General features: G+C 34.3%; 3 protein-coding genes across 6 annotated transcripts; 2 read left to right on the top strand and 1 right to left on the bottom strand.

Moving 5' to 3' along the window:
• Positions 1-976: 976 nt before the first annotated feature.
• On the top strand, positions 977-5,182 carry LOC101220988 (SUN domain-containing protein 4). 3 transcript variants are annotated; one of them, XM_031886381.1, is made up of 5 exons: positions 977-1,043; positions 1,776-1,990; positions 2,819-4,092; positions 4,171-4,256; positions 4,924-5,182. In XM_031886381.1, the coding sequence occupies exons 2-5, from the start codon at positions 1,828-1,830 to the stop codon at positions 5,153-5,155; spliced, it is 1,755 nt and encodes a 584-aa protein (XP_031742241.1). In that variant the 5' UTR covers positions 977-1,043; positions 1,776-1,827; the 3' UTR covers positions 5,156-5,182. The 3 variants fall into 3 exon arrangements, with proteins under 3 accessions (XP_031742241.1, XP_011656056.1, XP_004141528.1); XM_011657754.2 differs by lacking the exon at positions 977-1,043 and adding an exon at positions 1,061-1,211; XM_004141480.3 differs by lacking the exon at positions 977-1,043 and adding an exon at positions 1,236-1,451.
• A 791-nt stretch (positions 5,183-5,973) lies between these two features.
• On the top strand, positions 5,974-9,483 carry LOC101203392 (probable glycosyltransferase At5g03795). Its single transcript, XM_011657752.2, has 4 exons — positions 5,974-6,332; positions 7,439-7,671; positions 8,217-8,565; positions 8,644-9,483. Exons 1-4 carry the CDS (start codon positions 6,039-6,041, stop codon positions 9,304-9,306), a joined length of 1,539 nt encoding a protein of 512 aa, XP_011656054.2. The 5' UTR covers positions 5,974-6,038; the 3' UTR covers positions 9,307-9,483.
• An 86-nt stretch (positions 9,484-9,569) lies between these two features.
• On the bottom strand, positions 9,570-20,218 carry LOC101220753 (dynamin-2A). 2 transcript variants are annotated; one of them, XM_004141479.3, is made up of 22 exons: positions 19,717-20,218; positions 18,964-19,014; positions 18,738-18,858; positions 18,335-18,427; positions 17,561-17,622; positions 17,260-17,377; positions 16,613-16,955; positions 16,044-16,191; positions 15,725-15,826; positions 15,520-15,639; positions 14,971-15,054; positions 14,592-14,719; positions 14,269-14,353; positions 14,051-14,189; positions 13,014-13,090; positions 12,013-12,069; positions 11,523-11,673; positions 11,212-11,372; positions 10,794-10,907; positions 10,610-10,677; positions 10,342-10,508; positions 9,570-10,182 (listed from the first exon to the last, which is right to left on the bottom strand). In XM_004141479.3, the coding sequence occupies exons 1-22, from the start codon at positions 19,876-19,878 to the stop codon at positions 9,947-9,949; spliced, it is 2,787 nt and encodes a 928-aa protein (XP_004141527.1). In that variant the 5' UTR covers positions 19,879-20,218; the 3' UTR covers positions 9,570-9,946. The 2 variants fall into 2 exon arrangements, with proteins under 2 accessions (XP_004141527.1, XP_011656055.1); XM_011657753.2 differs by having other exon boundaries at positions 17,260-17,372; positions 19,717-20,217.
• Positions 20,219-21,025: the final 807 nt, after the last annotated feature.

Genomic DNA, 21,025 nt, shown 5'->3' with positions numbered 1-21,025 from the left:
AACTCGAAAGCTTCATAACTTTTTGAAAAGTTGGTAGAAATTTGAATATGTTTGCAAGGTGTGTTGCAATGTTTTGTAAATATCCAAGTTTGAATTTTTAATTACTGTTTATTACATATTCCCCTAAAGAGAAAGATAGAGAAAAGTAACCGATTAGTGCTCGTTGACGAACGTGCAATGAGAGATAGAGGTCAGCAACGAAGAACGGTGGTCGATGACAAATGGTGTAGAGTTGGTAAAAGAGAGATGTTGAGGAAAAGAAAGAAAGAGAAAAATGACAATTGGTGATCGGTGATCAACGAAGGTAAGTAGTGGGAAGGTGGAGTTAATAGTGCTAGTTGTTTGAAGAGAGACATTAGGGGAGGAGTCAATTGCTTTCGAAGAAAAAGAAGTTCAAATTTCTTTAATATTTCTAAGTATAGAGTTTAGACATTAAGTAAGTGTATTTCTAAGAAGTGTACAAGAAAGTATAGAGTTTATCGATGTATCAAATATGTATTAGGTGTATCGATGTGTGTCAGGTGTATTATAGTCTATCACATTCTATTGGTTTATTGTAGATAGTGAGTAAATAATTTGGTTCATTTTACTATATTTAAACGAACCACTTGCATGAATGACATTTAAGTAAAAAAAATAATAGAATATATGGCACAAGGATAAAATAATTGCATATATGGCATAAAAATAAGTAAAAGGATCACATGCAGCTATCATTTTGTGCACTTTCATTTCTCAAATGAAAAAAAATATCACTTATATCTACGATTAGTGTATATCAGTAATAGAAAAATATAGCTAATAAATATTTTGTTAAATTTGTTATTTATAAAATTATAAAAGAAAAGACTTAAAATATAAAATAGAGTATTTTTAAAAATTACAAAATAAATTAAAATATCTAGTCGTAACTAAATTTTGGATTCAATCAATCTATAAGTATAAAGGTTTCTTTTACTGTTGGATAGAGCGATTTGATTCAAAATAACTAAGGAGAAGAATTTGCAAATAAATCTGAAGCTGGAAGGTCTCGTCATCATCAGGTACTCTCTCTTCCTCCATTAATGTCGAACTTCAAAGCGTTTAAGTTATCGTCTCTTCTTTTTCAAAAATCATGAAACAGTACAATTAAAGAAACCAAACATTCCCTTTTCCCCCGTTTGAATCCATCACTGTTTACTTTAATTACGAAAACGGCGACAAGGAAGAAGGTAACAGTACTTTTTTTTTCTTTTTCCTTTGAGTATTCTAATAGTTGACAATTCCCCCAATGACGAGGCAACCACGCGGTTTTTCGCCTTATACTGCGTCGTTCCATTGCTTTGCTTCTCTTTTCTCTCTTCCAATCATTCTTAATTTTTTATTTTTATGGAAACTGAATCAATCTGCATCTTCCCTCTCTATCTATTTCCTTGGGTCTCAGCTTCTTCTGATACTGATTTTGAAACTAGGTTGGTTATTGGATATTTTGTTTTTGTTTACTTGTAATTAGATAGATGTCTGTGATTTTTACAATCTGGGTTTGTCTATATTGATTTTTCCTTTATTTTGGGATGGATCTGGTATTTGGGTATTTGGGTATTTGGGTGTAGCTTTGATCGTGGGAGTTTTAGTGGGATCTGCTCCTTCGTTTGCTTTTTGTTTCTTTTCTGTGGGTGTGAATTTGGGTGCTCTGATTTGTGTAGAAAGCAAGAGTTGCTCTTTCTTAATGTGAATTATTGTATTCTATTTGGTATTTGGAGTTTGGTCGTAACGAAGATTTGTTCCTGATGCAGGGTGGTATCATTTTCTAGTTGTTGATCAATCAGTGGTTTGAATTGATGTGCAATGCGGAAGCCTGTTGGAGCTCTTCTGCATGATAGAAGAGCTGTTCAAGTGCCTATTAGTGGAAGAAATCATTTGTATAAAGTTTCTATTTCTTTGGTTTTTATTCTTTGGGGACTTGTCTTCCTCTTCAGCTTATGGTTTAGCCATGGAGTTGGCTGCCAAGGTACGCATGCTTTAAACAAATTATTTTGATGAACTTAATGAAGATTTGTTTGAATTTAGAAGTGTGTTGAAACTGATTGCACTATTCTCTTCTGATTTTCTGATTCTGACTGAGCTTTTTTATCAATTTCTTTTTATCGGTTCGCTGCTTTCGTGTTTCCTATATATAATGGATTTCTTCAAAACGTTATGAGTAATTGTGTCATTCTATTATCACTTCTTTTATTTTCCAATGCGTTGGTTTTATAAGATTCAAAATTGTTTAAGTTCCCTTGTATTGCAAGAAGTTTCTGGTGATGGTTTTAGTCTCGCAATATTGGGTTGTGAATTTTATTAATGCTGATTAGTGATGAGGTGAAGATTTTGATTTATTTAAATTTCCGATTTTGATTTTGATGCTCAATTTTCTTACATTCAAATAAAGAAACAATACAGATTGTGTTTTCATGCTTGAATGTTTCAATATATTGCAACAAGAGTAATAAAATTAGTGGGGAATATAATCATATAATTGATTGTTTTTGTAGTTATTTATTACAGAACAATTAAAAGCATAATTGTCAATCCTTCTCTAATGAAGTTCAAGCATAATCTTTTTCTTTTTTTTGGTTAATACTCGTGTAAGTTAGTTTTGAGCGGTTGAACTGATTTGCCTTTGTTATTAATCACCATACTGGCTAAGTTAAAGACTTAAAAGTTTTTTCCACATTAGTAGAATAACCTATATGGCTTGCCATTTTTTTCTTGCAATCCATGATTTATGTACCAAACTTGATATTGATAGTATCACTAATTGATTATCTATGCTCTTCTTTCTTTTGGGATTCAGAAGAATCAATTTTACTTCCTGATGGTGTATCTACTACAAATGAATCTAAATTGGAAAATAACAAGGACTCTGACGTTTTACGTGAGCCTCCAAATGGAGAATCTCATTGTACCATTCATTTAAACAATTCATGTTCAATCAATGCTTCGACCCCTGGTTCTGATAATGAAGTACTTTCAAGCGAAGAAAGTAGCAGTCATATTCAAGCTACTACGAGGTTGCCTGAGGATGGGAGCTCTAGCACTAGAGTAAAACCTGAAAGCAAACCTCCCAAGGGAGATATCTCGTCAGACACTGTTCTACTCGGCCTTGAAGAATTCAAAAGCAGAGCCTTTGTGTCCCAGGGTAAGTCTGAAACTGGCCAGGCTGGGAATACTATCCATAGATTAGAACCTGGAGGTGCAGAGTACAATTACGCCTCAGCTTCAAAGGGAGCTAAGGTTTTGGCTTTCAACAAGGAAGCAAAGGGAGCTTCAAACATTTTAGGCAAAGACAAAGATAAGTACCTCAGAAATCCTTGTTCTGCTGAAGAGAAATTTGTCGTCATAGAACTTTCAGAAGAAACCTTAGTAGTAACAATTGAAATTGCTAATTTCGAGCACCATTCTTCTAACTTAAAAGAATTTGAGGTACATGGGAGCTTGGTTTATCCAACAGATGTTTGGTTCAAGCTCGGTAATTTCACTGCTCCAAATGCAAAACATGCACATAGATTTGTTCTCAAGGACCCAAAATGGGTGAGATATTTAAAGTTGAATTTTCTCACCCATTATGGTTCAGAATTCTATTGCACACTCAGCACTGTGGAAGTTTATGGAATGGATGCTGTTGAGATGATGCTGGAGGATTTAATATCTGCTCAACATAAACCTTCTATATCAGATGAAGCTACGCATGATAAGAGAGTAATTCCTTCCCAGCCTGGCCCCATTGATGAAGTGTCACATCGTAGAGAGTTGCAATCTGTTGCTAACGAGGAAGGTGATGATGGTGTTGATATAGAACTTTCGAAGAGTAATACACCTGAACCGGTTGAAGAATCACACCATCAACAACCTGGCAGAATGCCTGGTGACACTGTTCTCAAAATTTTGACACAGAAAGTTCGCTCACTAGACCTAAGTTTATCTGTTTTGGAGCGGTATCTGGAGGACTTAACGTCCAAATATGGCAATATATTCAAAGAATTTGACAAAGATATCGGAAATAATAATCTACTCATTGAGAAGACCCAAGCGGATATAAGAAATATTCTTAAAATCCAGGACACCACAGTATGTCATACTCCTATCCTTTCATTCCATCTTCTGTTAATGACAGTGCCTATTAACATTGGGTTTTTTTCAATGTAGGATAAAGATCTTCGTGATCTCATTTCTTGGAAGTCCATGGTTTCCTTGCAATTGGATGGTCTGCAAAGGCATAATTCTATACTCAGGTTTTGATTTTTACTTCCCCTCCATCCCCACCCCCAAACCACTGACACACACACACACAAAGAAAAGGAGATGGGAGAGAAATGGAGTGAGATTTTTTTTTTTTTTTTGGTTTAAATTCTATTTTGGTTCTATATTTGTTCTACTCTGTATATAACTCCTAAATATTTTGGTTTGTTCACTTGAATTTGCACCGACATTAATATTTAATAAATTATTTAATAGGAACCTGACATAGGTATATTCTGTTTATAACTCTTAAAGATTCTATTGATCACTTCTTGCTAACAGAAAATTTCTGTTTATCACTGTGCACGAGTATTTTTCTTCAAATACAACAAGAAATTTCCTACTAATGACAATTTTTTCTTCTTTATTCTGCATTTGCTTTCTTTATTTGTTTCCTTAATACTTTCTTACATGTATCGTATCCCATAAAATTATTCTTGTTTTTTAATACTAAAAGTGTTCACATACAGCCATCTGTCCTTTTGATTCGCGTTCTCATTTCTTTTTCATTTCATATCTGAGATCTCCTTTGAAGAAGAAAAGAATAAAAGACTGCCCAAAGTCACCTTAGCAATTTTACTTCGAAAACTGTGCAAAGTTGTCTTTGTTAAATTTTTCTTATTGGTGAGAGAGGCTGAAAGCTTCTGTTTTGTTTTGCAGATCTGAGATCGAAAGGGTACAGAAGAATCAGATTTCTCTTGAAAACAAAGGAATAGTAGTTTTTCTTGTGTGTCTAATTTTTTCATCACTTGCTATTTTTAGATTATTTTTGCACATTGTTCTTAGAGTATATGAGAGAACAAATAATTCCAGGAAATTTTGTTGTATAAGCCCTTCCTGGTACCTATTGCTTTTGAGCTGTTGTATCATTCTTTTCATACAGTCATTATAATCAAGGATTGCCTCTTTATTTCATCCATTTTCCTTCTCCAACTCAAATGCTCCATCTGTCCCTCCCCCCATCCCAAAGTGTAACTTTAAAATATCAAAAAAGTACACTAACCGGATTAGCACTCATAAAGAAGAACCAAAAACCCGGTTGGGTACATTTCTAAACATGGAGAGAATGTCAATGCACCAAAATAAAGTTACCAACTTTATTTCCAATCGATGGTGCTTGAAAATTTCCTACATTTTAAAGGTATTTAGAAATGTACCTCCAACTAGATTTTTGGTTTTTTGACGAGTGGTGCCTTGAAAATATCTGTCTAATCCGGCACTTAAAAGTATCTTTTTTTCTTGTGCAAATGCAATTATGAGGGATCGAACTTTTAACCTTAGAGAGGAAGAGGAAGGTTATATTAAGCTAAGCTTTATTTGATAAAAACGAAGGTTTGTTGAGATGTGGAAAATTGACGAATTGATTTTTAGTTTTTATCTTGGCCACGTTTGATTAAGAAAGAGTAATAACTTAACTAATACGTAATCACACGTTGTCTTCTTTAACATTTGTTGTGAATCTACCGTTTGAGATATTTTTAAATGCAATAGGAATAAAAACAAAAAGAAAAAGAAAATGTTTGGATGGACAATAAGATTGGTATTAAATCAATCTATAGAAGGAAAATGCAATGATTGTAATTTGAATTGTAATAAAAAGAATCACATGCATATTCCAAAGAAGATCTCAAAACAGCATTCATATGTATTAAAATTGAGAATCTCCCTTATCTTCAGCAAGGAATGACTCGTAAAGAAGCAATGAATCTTTGGAATAATGAGTTGTTACAACATTATAGTGTTATTATTAGTACACATTCACTAGCATTGTATTGATGATAATGGAAGATCGAAGGCATGGAGAAGGAGAAATGGAGCACTGTTCTAAGAAACCATTCTTCTCATCTTTTTCCCCATTTTTGTCTTTGTTGGTTTTACTTCCTTCTCTTGTTCTTGTTTTTTTAGTATGTAAACTTGATTTGGAGATTCCTTGGAGGATTGGCTTTGATAAAGATTTATCAAGTTTACAAAACTCACAACTTAATTCTTTTTCAAATATCATCTCTTCTCCAAAGTTGGTTGAATCAGTTGATTTGGACCCCAAGGGACAGTCTTTTCTTCATTCAATTGTAAGCTTTTCACATTTTGATTCACTTCTTTTTACTTTGTTTGCTTTCTTTTACATGAATGTTCTAAACTATACGGTGGATTTCTTTTCTCTATTAAGCCTTTAAATCTCATCTGGATAAGTGATTTCGACTCTTCGTTCTTATTAAGGGGTGTTTGGAGATTCAACCGGATGTAGGTTGAGTAACTTCGATAATCCACTCAATAGGAACGCTTGTTATAAAATAGGGAGTAGTTTGTATTTTAACCATTTTTTTATTGTAAAACTATTTATAACTTAGTGGTTAAAATAACAACCAACTAACCTTTCTTCATTTAATGTTTTTAATTACTCGAACAATTGAGAACCCTCTTTGAAAATTAATTTAGTGAAAACTATAATCGATGTCTAATTTCGACAATGACCACCCTCAGTGACTAGCTTTAACGCCCGATCTCAACGACTATTCATTCCCCCTCTAAAATTATTTAGGAAAGATTACATTTTTTGCCCAAGTCTAATTTTTCCTTTTATTTCTTTCTCAACTTTTGTCTCTTTTTCCCTTTTACTATCCCCAATTACTTTTATCCACTTATCAAACTTTTTAACCAAACAATTTGTCCCCATTTTCTGCAATATATGTGGTACTGAACCAAATCTCTATCCACGAGATTGATAGTATAAACTTATGTCATTGTCAGTTGAGTTGTCACGGTAAAGAATGCTCTCTCATAATTATTTTTATCGTTCAATTGATTTCTTTAATCTTTTCTTTCCGATTTAAATACCCTACTAAGTTTATGTTTGTCTTCATCCTTTATGCCAAAACAAGCATAGTTAAATTGACATCTAATATACATTAACAACTTATTAGTTTGGATGTCTATATTGAATTTCTCTCTAAAACTTTCATCCTATTCTCATTTTTTCTTCTCAAATATTACTTGACGATTTTAAAAATCATGTTATTAAAATTGATTTCGGATGATTAAACGTATTTTGAGAGGGATTTTGAAAATTACAATAATTCTATCATTTCAAAATCAATTCAAAATCAAGTGCAAACGTGCTGAAGCTTTTGGACTGTGTTTCTAAATAAAAACTGCATTATTTGATCATGATCATCAGGAAGAATCACAAAAAACAGTAGCTAAAGACAAAGAAGCCAATGGAAAAAGTGCAACTCCAGGGATCAGCAAAACTGAGAGATATAGTAAGTTGAAGAAACTAGAGGAGAAATTGGGAAGAGCAAGAGCAGCCATTAGAGAAGCTTCTCAAATTCATAATCTTACATCTATACATCATGATCCTGACTATGTTCCTACTGGCCCAATATATAGGAACCCAAATGCTTTCCACAGGTATATAAAAGGTCTACTTATAATCTTAACCCTTTTATCTCGAATCTCATTTCAATTTGGCTTCTATACTTTTACAAGTTTCATTGCTCTTTTTCTTTGTGATTATTGAAAAGCACAACAAAAATGCAAGTGAACTCCATAACGTAGCAATTTTAGCCCATATACTTCAATTGATTCAATTTGGTTCTTAAAACATTTATGTTTAACGGTTGTTCTTCGGATTGAAGTTTTTGAAATGTCCTCTGAACTTCATGATGTGACATTTATAGTGATGAGCCCTTTTTTTTCTTTTCTTTTTTTAGTTTAACAACATGTAGGACTACAAGATTCAAACTGTTATCCACTTGGTTATTGGCATATTTTTTAACTAATTAACTTGAGTATATCTGACAAATCACACAAGTTAAAAAAATAAGTTTGTCCATGAAAGAACAAATACAAAATGTTTTAGAGCATAGAGACTAAATTAAAACTAAATTCAAAGCTGGAATGTATACAATTTTCTTTAGTTCAAATCATTAAAGTGAAGAGAGTGCCATGTGCAGGAGCTATATAGAAATGGAAAAGCTTTTGAAGATATATGTATACAAAGAAGGAGAGCCTCCAATGTTCCATGGAGGTCCATGTAAAAGCATATATTCCACAGAAGGAAGGTTTATTCATGAAATGGAAAAGGGAAATTTGTATACAACCAATGACCCAGATCAGGCTCTTCTTTATTTCCTCCCATTCAGTGTTGTCAATTTGGTTCAATATCTCTATGTACCAAACTCTCATGAAGTTAATGCCATTGGAACTGCAATCACTGACTACATCAACGTCATCTCTAACAAACATCCTTTCTGGGATCGCAGCCTTGGTGCTGATCATTTTATGCTTTCTTGTCATGATTGGGTAAGCTTTGGAAATCGAAGGAGCAACATCTAAAGCACCATTGAGTTCGATCTAAATTTTCTTTCTTCTTTGATGCAGGGGCCACGTACGACTTCATTCGTTCCGCTTTTGTTCAATAACTCCATCAGAGTATTGTGTAATGCGAATGTTTCTGAAGGTTTCCGTCCTTCTAAAGACGCATCATTTCCTGAAATCCATCTTAGAACAGGAGAAATCGATGGGCTTCTTGGAGGTCTCTCGCCTTCTCGTCGATCCGTTCTTGCATTCTTTGCAGGTAGGCTTCATGGTCATATAAGGTACCTACTCCTGCAGGAATGGAAGGAAAAAGACGAGGACGTGCTTGTTTACGACGAGCTTCCAAGTGGAATATCATACGATTCGATGTTGAAGAAGAGTAGGTTTTGTTTATGCCCTAGTGGGTATGAGGTAGCCAGTCCAAGGGTAGTGGAAGCCATTTATGCTGAATGTGTTCCTGTGTTGATATCAGAAAGCTACGTTCCTCCTTTCAGTGATGTTTTGAATTGGAATTCATTTGCTGTGCAAATACAAGTGAAGGATATACCAAACATAAAAAAGATACTAAATGGGATATCTCAAACTCAATACTTGAGAATGCAAAGGAGAGTGAAGCAAGTACAAAGACATTTTGTACTCAATGGAACTCCCAAGAGATTTGATGCTTTTCATATGATACTTCATTCTATCTGGCTCAGAAGGTTGAATATACACATTCAAGATTAAAGTCATCTTCACATAGTTTTGTATAATCCTTTTTGTTCTCAACATATACTTTTGTAGATTTCAAAAAACATAGAAAATATCAAAAAGAGGTAAAAAAAAAAAAGCATTGTATTGGGTATTTTGCTAGGTAGAGTAAGGGCTGTCCACTATTTCATATTTGATTTTGATTTGAATTCATTCTTCTGAAACCCCAAATATTTAACTAGAAAACCATTGAAGAGAAGCAAATAGCTCACCATTTAAAATTACAACCATCGTTCCACTAAGAAATAACTGAATATTATATATAACCCATCAGAAATGGATAGTAGTACATACAAAATCATAACTAATACATTCAAATACATGTGTTCTTGTCCAAAAATGAATCGGCAATGGTAGAAAGAAACCTTAAAAGAAAGAAGAGGAAGAAAAAACGGGGAAATCAAGAATCCCTTCAATCTAGTCTTGTATTAATAATGAAGACAACAGTATAACCTGATACTAAGAAATGTTGTATATACACAAACCTCTCTCCACTTTTTAAGTTTCTAGTAGAATATGAACTTGAGGAGATCACTAAATGAATCGTGAAGTGGAGCTTAATATCACCCAATGTTGTAGAGACAATATGAATCATCAAGTAAGATCTGATGCCATGCTAGAAGTATCTGGAGCCAGAAGAAGACTGCGGAGGTGCTGGTGGCAGTCGGTTTGGAGTACGACGGCTGCTAGAGTTTGAACCCGAGTTTATGTCACCGTTTTGTGTGGGATCACTAGAATGTCCACTGTGGCCATTGGAAGAAGATCTTCTGTAGTCAGCCCGACCATTAGCAGCAGCATCAAATGCAGATCTCCATTCATCTCCAGGTGATCCGCTAGTTTTGGGACTACTTTCTGCAGAGGTTGAAAATATTAGTCATGAAAAATGTGGGAGAAATATAGATCACATCACAATATATATACATAAATATATTAACGTAGCATCTTTTTGAGGTGGGCAATAGAAAATGAAGACAAACAGTAAAAAGAGCAGCAACTAATGATTGAGATTACCTGCACCACTATCGGACCAACCAGCAGCAGCTGCTCGATTATCGTGAATGCTGAGCTGGCGAGTAAGTTTTGAAAGGAGAGAGGATTGTTTTTGATAACGCTCTCTCCTTCGTTTAACATTCTGATCCTCCTGGAGAAGCTCCTCAATCTTGGCTGAGCTTTGGGCACTGTTTTCAGAGTTAAAAAGACAATTAAAAAGGATCAGTTGAGGCTGTGTGTGGATATTGAACAACAAATCAAGTCTATGGCAACATTAAGACCAGTCTACCTGATCGAGCTATATAATTGATTAAGCATGTCTTCCTTTGCCTTCTCGACTTGACAAAGCACAACAGCCTGCATAATCAACAACTCGCTAATGAAATAAAATGTGTTGCAGAAGAAGACGGGCTACTTGGGATAATCATTCCAAACATAAATTTCCACATAGCACCGAACTATTCAAAACTTACCTTCGGAACATTTGCAGCCAAACTATTCAAAACTGCCTCAACATAACCACGAACTTCTTGAGACATCCACCGCAGCTCTTCTTCAGGATCAGCAGGTTTTCGAGCCATAGTATCCTATTAAAGAAAGTCGATAAATTCTTTAATATTAATTCCAAAATACTATCAAAAGCAATAAGTAAAAGAAATTAAGTGCATGAGAAGTGGTTAGTTTAGACTATTCTTCCAAGAAAAATAGCTTGATGAACTTTGAGAAATAAATGGAACCAAAAAAAAGCATGTACAGCATCCTATGCGCATACCCATCAATACAGAAGAATTATCCAGATGCAAACGTGTTCCGAAAAGGGAAAACAAGAAAAACAAAACAAAAATCAGAGTAAAACTATAGGTAATAATAAGACAGGATTCAATGACATACTAGGGAACCATCAGATAGACTCTGCCGCAAGGTAAGACCACCTTCGGAGGATGCTCCTCTTGTCTGTCCTCCTTTGGATGGTTGAATGACATTGCGTATCTTGTTTGTCCATTCCACCTTGTCTGCAGCACTTTCCGCTTTCAAAATAACAGCACTATGGGCTGAAGGACAAGGCACAATTAAGTCAGCAAGTGGTTCTCAACATGGAATTTATAAATTTGGAACATTAATGAAAAGACTATTAGGACATTTAAATATCTTCTTCATAGGAATACAATATTTAAAATATCAAAATATTTATGTAACTTTACCCTTTAAAACAGTTTTATATGGAACTTTGCTGGTAATCTTAAACACAAGACTTGATCCTTTTCCAGAATCTGGCCCATTAGCCTTTTTATCCTTTGAACTCTTTGAAGGTGTAGGCTCTTCCTCATCTGCAACTTCTTCAATGCTACAATCCTGTAAACATTTTGACAGTCAACGTGGCCATTCAGATAACCAACAGTATTACATGCCAAAATCATTGTTAACTTCAAGATGATTCCAATACATGTGACTAAAATAAAACCATTGCTAAACTTCAAGATGATTTCAGTACATCTCCACGAATCAAAACAAAACTCACAAGATATGACCACCCCCAAATTCCCATCCATGGTGATGTTTTATTGTCTTAAATGATTGTGTATGAGAATATACAAAAAATGAGACTCAATTACAGAAGAAAAAGAAAAACAAATAATTAATTGAGAATCTTGAAATTGAGGAAGGAGAGATGGCATTGCATGTGTGTGATACCTCTAAAGTAATGACACCACGAAAGTGTCTCTCTTCTTGCTTCTTGGTGTATCCAAGCTGCAAATGAGTGTAGAATAGAAGTAAATAAAGGTAATGAAAATATGCTGCCCGTTTCAAAAATAAAGAGATAGCAATGGACAAATGTATCAAGAATGCACAACGTAACATCTCCTCCCTGTGTCAACACAAAAAGATGGCATGGATGAAATGACTAAGTAAGTTTATCTACCAAAGATTCATGTATAATCATAAGCTCAAATAATAGAGAAGCTACTACAATATTATCAGCTGTAATGTCAAAATGACTAAATAAACACCAACACATAAACTTGCAATCGCCAGAAACACGCCCATAACCAACTCAGGTTTTGCCTATCTTCAATATACGAAACAAATATATGATCAACGTGAAAAACAAGTGAAATATCAAGTAAGTTTATCACTCCAAAACAAGAAGCACACTCCCTAACCAAACTTAAACTACTTTTTACTATTAGATAGTACCCATAAATGGAGAGTAAATTTTGCTCTAAGGAGCATATTGATGCATAGAAAAACCCTTCTAATCATGATACAATAGAACAAATATTTTGGCTTCAAGTATATAAGTTCCCAGCACCTTAAACACTAATCAGTCGTTTTTGTTACTATACCCCTCTTTACAATTACAAAACAGGGAACTATTTTATTGATAGAATTTTAATGATGTGCAACTATCTTACTTAAGGAGTATGAATGGATGAGCCTACCTACAAGTACAAATACAACACACGGTTCCCACATTCTAAAATTAAATATAATATGATTTAAAAAGTAATAATAAAGAGTTAGTACCAATTTGATGTCCAGAGCTACAACCTATGGAATTTACATTAAAGGGCACTGATGAAAAACATATGAAAACAACAAATACCACACCATCTGACTAAAAGTATTGAGGGAAAAACAACCACTCATTTTCACTGACCATTAAAAGCAAACATCCATAAACTTTTACATACCTTTCCAGTCTTCTCATTCAAAACAAACCATCGCCTGCTCCACCCATTAGTTTTTGCACTTTTCTTTAACAAGAAACCTACAAATAGAAACAAAAATTTAAAAACAAACCTATAAAATTAATAGTAACCTTAAAGTTTACTCTGAAACAAAATGCTCTATCAGTAATGTAGCCACAGTGCACAAGCTATGATGTAAACCATCATACAAAATGTCACATGTATAACATCCAAAAAGACACTTTAACATGAATACAATACAGCATGGATATGCCGACAAATAATTATTGTAAAACATAAAACGTACAGAAGAATAATATTACATTCAAATTTCATTCTTTCCACATTCTACATATTCAAAATGACACAGCATTTAACTTTCTAAAAAAAAAGCTTAACGGGTTCCACAACCAATAAACATAAATAAGCATTTCAATAAATGTGATTAATAAACGTTTTAAAAGAATTCAAAAAAACAAGGTTTTTCATTTATATCACAAAAATTCCTAGCCTAGTCCAAAATTATTTATTGATTTTTCTGTTTTAAACCGTTTCTTTAATCCAGGTATCCAACATAACGAACCATCAGGAAAAAGTTATATAAGAGTCGAGCAAATAGTTTGAGTGTCGAACTTTGATCAGAAGTCCAACATGTACCACTCATGGATCCAAAATAAAACTGTTATTGGCGTGTAACAGACAAAGTGCATTAAATGGATTTTTATTTCATCCTCCATTTTAAAAATTAGATGATTAAGATCCTGCCGTATATTCCAAGAGTTGAACACATTTCAGCTTGGGGATTTACCAGAATGACAACTCCAAACAAATGAGAACAAAGTTCACCAATCAAGATTTTCAATGTGCATTTAATCCAGATTTAACAGATAGAGAGAATATAAACAGAAGTTTAATAGTCTCATCTTAATTTAAAAAATGGAAAGAGTCTGCTAAAATAAATTTCAAAATGCCTTCATAAACAGTTGAAAGAAATATTCATAATGAAAGTCAAAACCTAGTAACAGGGATTGCATGCATACCAGCTGTTATCTCTCCCTCAGCACCTGCTGTCTTCAAACCTGAACCTTCCTTCTCTTCCTTCTCTTCCTTACTAGGTTTTTCTTTCATTGATTTCAGGCTTCCACCAGCTTGTTGACTATTTGTTTGAGGACTACTTGCCTGGTACAAAAAGATATACTAGTGAGAATGAAAATCAGAAACAAGAGTCAGCACCCCTTTCTTGATTCAGATTACTCACCCTGTTTGACACAGCTTGTTCAGCCTCGTGTCCTTTTTTTGATGATCTAGTTTTCACTTCCTCTTCCCGGCGCTGTCTTTCCATCCTAAATTGAGAATTAGAAATTGTCATCATTACAATTAACCTAATTGAAATTTAAACTTCATCACAAAATATTGCATAGCATGCATATGCATAGGTGGTTGTGGGAGCAGAAGGGATTTCTATTAGAACGTGTATAGCATTCAAGATCTTAAAACAGATTAACAATATCAATTTTTTCCCTTCTCCTTTCTCACAGCAGCACAAAAATGCATAGCATTAAAAAATTGTACTAAACTTACCTTCTTTGTACAAGACGTATAAAGTGTTGTGGTGGGACAAATGCTCGCTCCATGTCAACTAACGCCACAACCATCTTTTTTGCTTCATTTTTAAACCCATCCAGAGCAGCACTTGCAATGGCCACAACCTAGAAAAAGAAATTGTTTTAGAGGGTGGGAAAACAGTTACCAGTAGCTTTATTACAAGAAACAATGTTTTTGAAAAAGCAATAAGAAACCCTTATTAGAAAAATTACATCCTATATAATAAAGAAAATCAGCACAAAAAGTAAATAATGATGAAACATACAAAAGGATATAAAATAAAATTTTAAACCATGAAAAGTTGAGAACTTAAGAGGCTAAACAATGTGATCAACAAAATAAATAACCGACTCACCTCCCTTTTGAATGGTGGGTATCTTCCAAGACCCGGGGTGCCATTAGCAGCAGCAGAAACAATATCTATCAACACTCTGTGCACCTATATTTTCAAACCAGAAACAAAATCAATTTCTTTAACAATTCAAAGAAGAAGAAAAATATCCTGGCTCCTTGTTGAAGAAATTAGAGAAATTCTGAGGCTAAGAGTAAAAATATCCTTGTAATCCCAAATTCTATATTTTAGGGTTTTACTTCTAAACGGTCTCCTCAATTATCAATTTAATTTTTTTAATTATTCCTTATTTTGCCTAATTGGGATTGAAGAGCCTCTTCAAAATCGCTACTGGTTTTTGAAGTATGTAAGGATGTCCCATCTTTCCATTTTTCTGTGGTAACAGATCTAAAGATTGTTCATCATCCACCACAAGCAAAACAAAAGAAATTTAATAGCTAAGGCTCACATTCTAAAAGAGGTCTCAAAACAACAAAGAAATATTCCACGATGAATTAAGTGCCCCTAAATTTAAGAAGCTAAGCAATTTCAGACCCTTATGTGTATCTTTACCTCATCAACACAGAGACGTGATGGTTCCTTCGCAAGCTCCAAAACACCTTTTATTAAAGATCTCAAACCTTTCTCCGGTGATATAAGATAAGGCTGATAACCATCAGCTTCTAATACGATCTGTTATAGAGAAGTCCAGAATGAATCTATATCCTGAAAAATATAAGCTGGGAAAAAAAACCAAAAAAGGGAAGATAAAACATACCCGCTTCACATTATTAATATCGAAGTGTCTGTCTAAAGGCAATTGCTTGATTCGATTTGGAAAATTTCCCTCAAAGCTAGCAACAATTTTCCAACCTGCACCCTGAAATATGCTAGCAATTGTTAAACTTCTAGTTCAAAACCCTCACTGCAGTTCCCCAAGGGTTAGATTTGTTCCGATGAGAAATTAACAAGATAATGAACATGCTCTATGAGTACAATTCCAATCACCTCCAAATGAGTTTAAAAGACAGGAAGTAGGGAGATAAGAAATAAGCACGAAAATAGATCAAAGTAAATAAATAAAATAGAAGACCTACCTCACCAGAGCCTATGTGCTGGAGAAACTTATCTTCAAACTCACGGCAAAGTTCCAAAGCTAGAGCCCTTGTCCCCTCAACACCATTCACCATTTGTTCACCAAGTCTAACCAACTCATCCTGAACTACTTGAGACTTCCCTTGTAACCTTGAATAAAAGTCGGACACAGAAGTCAATAATAAAATTAATTTCCTCCCATGTATTAAAGCTATCTATTTCATCAATCTGAAATTCTGCCAGATAAATCTGTCAATATAGAACCACAAATACAGCAAATTCTATTCTTGAAAATAGACCCATATTCAACTCAGATAGTGAATTCAACCTTGGAAGCACTGTAAAATGCAAAACTATATGAAGTTTTAAATAAAAAATGCCAAAAATTAGAACATCTAAAATTTGTTGTCCGTGATTTTTTTACCCAAAATATATTGTGAGAAATAGGAGGTCTATTTGTTAATACACTAGCCTAGGTGCAACAGAAATGACTGGGGCTAAAAAAGATATGCACAACAACTTGTAAATAAAAATTTTGATGTAATTTTGTCAATATTGGGGAAACAGTTACCCGGAGAGAAGGTTAGGAAGCCGGACTTTCATTCGCTTCCGGATCTGTTGGGACAGTGCATCAACTAAGGCTAGCCTCCCCAGCTTACTTTGAGGGGCACCAGATAGTATAGATTTGAGACTTTCACTCTCTGCTCTCCAAGCAGTCTCCATGGAATTCTCTGAGCCAACAGATCCAGACTGTGCAGTAGCTATTGAAACAGATTGACCAATTAAAGCAACCCATGGGATATCTGATGCTCGTGCTGGCCCTTGATTTAACAGGAGAGCTTGCACTGCAGCAAGAGACTTCTGGTCTGAAGAAGCTTGGTCAATTTTGCTAATTACACCAATGGTTCTGGTACCTATGTTGAGGATATCTCTCAGATTTAATCAATTAAAAAATACAGTGGAAAAGAGAGAAAATAAGATGCAAAATTTGTTATAGATCAACCAAAAGAACAAAAACAAAAAACAAAATTTTAAGACTGAAATTGATCTCTATAAGCTAAATACGGAAAAACGAGAAAGAGGAAACAAAGATCCATGAGAAATAACCGGGCGAAGAATATAAAAAGGAAAAACCCAGTAATAAAAAGTTATTCCCAAGGTATACAAAAAACATTACACAGAGCTCATAAAAGTGATCAAGACTGCAAAGCATTTTACCATCTTTATCAAATTCCTTGGCGGATCTTAGGGCTCTAGATGAAGCGACTTCAGGAGCCTGGGCTGCTGGTACAATAACTAGTAAAATTGCATCATTGTGTTCGGCATATTCACTAACCTATGCAAAAACCATTAAAATATAATTACTTACACCATTAATAACAATATATATGCTACAACAAAGTATCACTTGGTTAAGAATAAATGCATAAACCTTCTACACGGATTATGGATTCAGAATTTGGCTAAATGTATTCATCTGTTAATAAGTACATGAGCAAGTCCATGAATAACAACTTACCACAGAATCATCCATGGCCCGTTGATCAAGTCCAGGTAAATCAACCAACTTTAGTGGAGGCGCTGAAATGAAATAGTGCAAATGAAAATTGAAGAAACAATAACAAATAACTGTATGAACTAGATAAAAATAGTAGATAACTATACTTATGATGAAAAATGTCGATGTATGTAAGAACCTAACTATTCAACACAGCAACAAAAGAGAGAGAAAAAGAATTCAAATTCATCAACAGTTCAACCATCAGTTAATAAATCCTATTCGTATAGGGTACAGCAGGTTTTTATTTTTTTCTTGGACATTCTCTGAATAGTTACAATAAATTATAAACTTCCCTAATCCAACATCCATCAGTTCGCTATAAATATTCAAAAGTAGCAATGATGTGTTCTCAGCAAACTAAAACAAAAGTGGCCATCACATGAGAAGGCTTCAAGTAGGAAAAGTGCATCGAGAAACTACCAGATAATTACATACAAGATTAACCCATTCACATGAAATGATATCTAATACTTGATCATGTATTTCTTTTTATATGTAAAGCAGTGCTTGAGAAGAACGGCATAGTACTTAATTCTGCGATTGTCACAGTAAGTTATTCAGATAAAAGTTTTTACCACCACCAATTCATCAGTTCACAGATTTTAAAGTCGTGGAGAAATTCACAATTTCAAAAGATTATGTAACAGGATTACATATTACATTAAAATATTATTAAAAATAAAAATTAAAAACTTCTACTGAATACTCCAGAGCCCAAACGAACAAACGAACCTGTACTCGTACGAAGCTTTAGATATATTTCATCTCGGCCCTTTCCTGAAGAACCCTTGCTCAACCTGTCCTGCAGAGAATGTCTCAAAGCACCTAAAGAACAATTGGAATTAGTGCTGAAATTAAATATGGGAGTTTATCTAAATAACCATTAATATCTGAAATATCATCACCTCCTATACTAGAATTATAGTATAGGTGACACATGACATAACCAAAAGCTTACAAAGGAGAGGATGCTAGATCCATTCTACAACCAAGGCCCATTGGCAGATCATTGATACATTTATTCACACAGAATGTTGCTAATTCAAATGAAAAAGGAAAGAGACAGAGACAGAGAGAAAAAACAAAAATACACATTATGAAATTTAAGAAAAGAGCATTTTGTTTAGTTACTAACTTGCAGAAACCTGTTGAGATTTATTATCAATCTGCAGAATTATTGATTTGCTACTCAAAGAACCATCCCTCTGTAGATCAATGCTTATTGGAGCTCGTGTAGCACCATTTTCACCCGTTGGCTGAACATAGAATAGAAACAAATTACACATCAGAATATTGTATTCATAAGAGCGAACCAGTAGATCAATAGAAAGAAATAACCAACCAAGTAAAATTCAACTTACCAAAATAGGATGCCCGATTAAACTATTCAAAACTGCAGATTTGCCAGCGCCCTGAAAATGATCATCAAGAAATAAGGAGATGATAGACATCTTCATAACACAATCAAGTGTCAAATTCGAAGGCTATAAGAACGTCTAATAGAAACTGAATACCCAACCAATACAGAATTGCGTTGACTGAAAAAAGCTTAAAATTGTGATGTAAATACAACTCCAACTGCAAACCATGACTAAGAAAAGTTCCCAACTGTAAAAGGACGACCATACTAGAGTTTTCACAGCCAACTGATCTCTTGCAAATACCATCATCGCATGGCACAACAATCTAAAGTAGTAATCTATCGCACTACTACAAATATAACTGTCCCACTGACCACTACAAGCACTAAGACTTCGTTACAACGGTGAGTCCATGAAGCCGGCCTTCCAACTCGTGCATCAACTATTTAGTAAGTAACAAAACAATGAACTAAGAAACATGCCCCATCACAAGGGTGCTTCAAATTTTTCTTCTATAGCAACTAGGAATTCAAAAATATAACAAGCAGACGACACTAGATTTCACATCGTTTCATTACTAGAATGCTCCAGCAAGTTGGGAAACCCAAGTAGACACAAAGATCTGCCGCCTCAAACTAACAATTCAAAAACTAACATCATACAAATAAGCAGTCTCCAAGACAAAGCAAAGAGAAAGAAACTGACCCGAAATCCAAAACCCAGTAAGAAAAAATAAAGAAACGGTGAACTCACAACATTGCCTAAAGCCACAACGTTGAGAAAAGTCGTAGCTCTACGAGAAGAAGCACCAGAAGTAGAATTATCATCAACATCTTCATCGGCAAGTAAAGCCGCCGCTTGGCGCATGGATTCAGACAGCTCTCCCAACTCCTCGATCGAGTCCATTGCATCCATAGAAAACTACCCAAGATCAACGATCTAAAACTAAGAAAAACCCAACTCAAGTAATCGATAAAAAAAAGGACAAAAGAGTAGAAATTCAAACTAGGAAAAGAAGAAGAGATCGATTAGAGAAGAACCCTAGAAGAAAGATCTATGAGAAGTTAAGAGATGGGTATCTGTAAAGATTTTGAATTTGAAGAAATGAAGAAATGAAAAACTGAAAAGGTCTATAAAGTTGAAATTTTGGAGAGACGAGGGTTATAAGAACGAAGGAGAAGATGAAGAAAGTTCCCACTTTCTCTCTCTAAGAAAACTCTCCCCCCCTCTCTCTCTCTCTCTCTCTCTCACTGTCACTATTAAGTTCTTTGCGTTTTGAAATGTTAAATTCAATTCTCATTCTTCTCTTTGTTTTTCAATTTTATTTGAATTTTCATTTGTATATATATATATATCTTTTCATCAAAACAAAGTATTGATTATGTGATTATTAATTATTTCGGTGATGGCCGGTCGGTGCTTTACCACTTTCCTTTTCATTTCAAATTTGTTCAACAAATTTGGTACCAACAGTGAATTTTAAACTACTGTTTTGTAGAACAGTAAGGTCTAAGATTTAGGATGGTGTTACTCTACCATGATATTTGCAACTCTCACCCACTTATGTAGCCTTAAATTTTCAAATTATTGAAGCCAATGATGTGCTCGCTACCTTTTTGTTTAATTTAGCAAGTTTTTCGAAAGAATTTAGGATGGAAAAATGGTCGAAAAACTACATTTTCGCTCGCTACATAACACTTTCAAGATTTGAGATATAGTTTGGAAGTACAATTTCATTCTCCATTGACACACGTCTAGATAAGGTGGTGGAAGGATGAGAAGAAAGGATTGAGGTAAGAAAATAGGCGAGGCAGAGTGAAGTTAGAATGAGATTGAGTTTATGTCACGTTCATAGTAAACAAATTTAAAAATGTCGTTTGAATTTTGTATGAAAAGTGGTTGATGATGAAAAGTTTATGACATTTTGTTTTCTTAGTATTGGAATTGAAATTATAAACACTACACTTCCGGTGGATAACTAGAAGCTCGCAATGAATATATTATTGTTGTAGTCAATAGTAGAGTCTAATTTCTTTAGTTGAAGTCAAAGAAAGACCAAAAA

The sequence above is a fragment of the Cucumis sativus genome, chromosome 5 (genome assembly GCF_000004075.3).
Source record: "Cucumis sativus cultivar 9930 chromosome 5, Cucumber_9930_V3, whole genome shotgun sequence".
NCBI classification, from domain to species: Eukaryota; Viridiplantae; Streptophyta; class Magnoliopsida; order Cucurbitales; family Cucurbitaceae; genus Cucumis; species Cucumis sativus.
This window is presented reverse-complemented; position numbering and strand designations above follow the sequence as displayed.

What these genes read in the sequence shown, in the direction of transcription:
- LOC101220988 (XM_031886381.1), top strand. Translation starts at nt 1,828, where the DNA reads ATGCGGAAGCCTGTTGGAGCTCTTCTGCATGATAGAAGAGCTGTTCAA. An exon ending in CCATGGAGTTGGCTGCCAAG is followed by an intron (nt 1,991 to 2,818) that starts GTACGCATGCTT and finishes TTTGGGATTCAG; the next exon opens with AAGAATCAATTTTACTTCCT. An exon ending in AGGCATAATTCTATACTCAG is followed by an intron (nt 4,257 to 4,923) that starts GTTTTGATTTTT and finishes TTTGTTTTGCAG; the next exon opens with ATCTGAGATCGAAAGGGTAC.
- LOC101220753 (XM_004141479.3), bottom strand. Translation starts at nt 19,878, where the DNA reads ATGGATGCAATGGACTCGATCGAGGAGTTGGGAGAGCTGTCTGAATCC. An exon ending in TAATCGGGCATCCTATTTTG is followed by an intron (nt 18,859 to 18,963) that starts GTAAGTTGAATT and finishes TTCTATGTTCAG; the next exon opens with CCAACGGGTGAAAATGGTGC. An exon ending in CACGTCTCTGTGTTGATGAG is followed by an intron (nt 15,055 to 15,519) that starts GTAAAGATACAC and finishes TTGAAAATATAG; the next exon opens with GTGCACAGAGTGTTGATAGA.
- LOC101203392 (XM_011657752.2), top strand. Translation starts at nt 6,039, where the DNA reads ATGATAATGGAAGATCGAAGGCATGGAGAAGGAGAAATGGAGCACTGT. An exon ending in AGTCTTTTCTTCATTCAATT is followed by an intron (nt 6,333 to 7,438) that starts GTAAGCTTTTCA and finishes CATGATCATCAG; the next exon opens with GAAGAATCACAAAAAACAGT. An exon ending in TGCTTTCTTGTCATGATTGG is followed by an intron (nt 8,566 to 8,643) that starts GTAAGCTTTGGA and finishes TCTTTGATGCAG; the next exon opens with GGGCCACGTACGACTTCATT.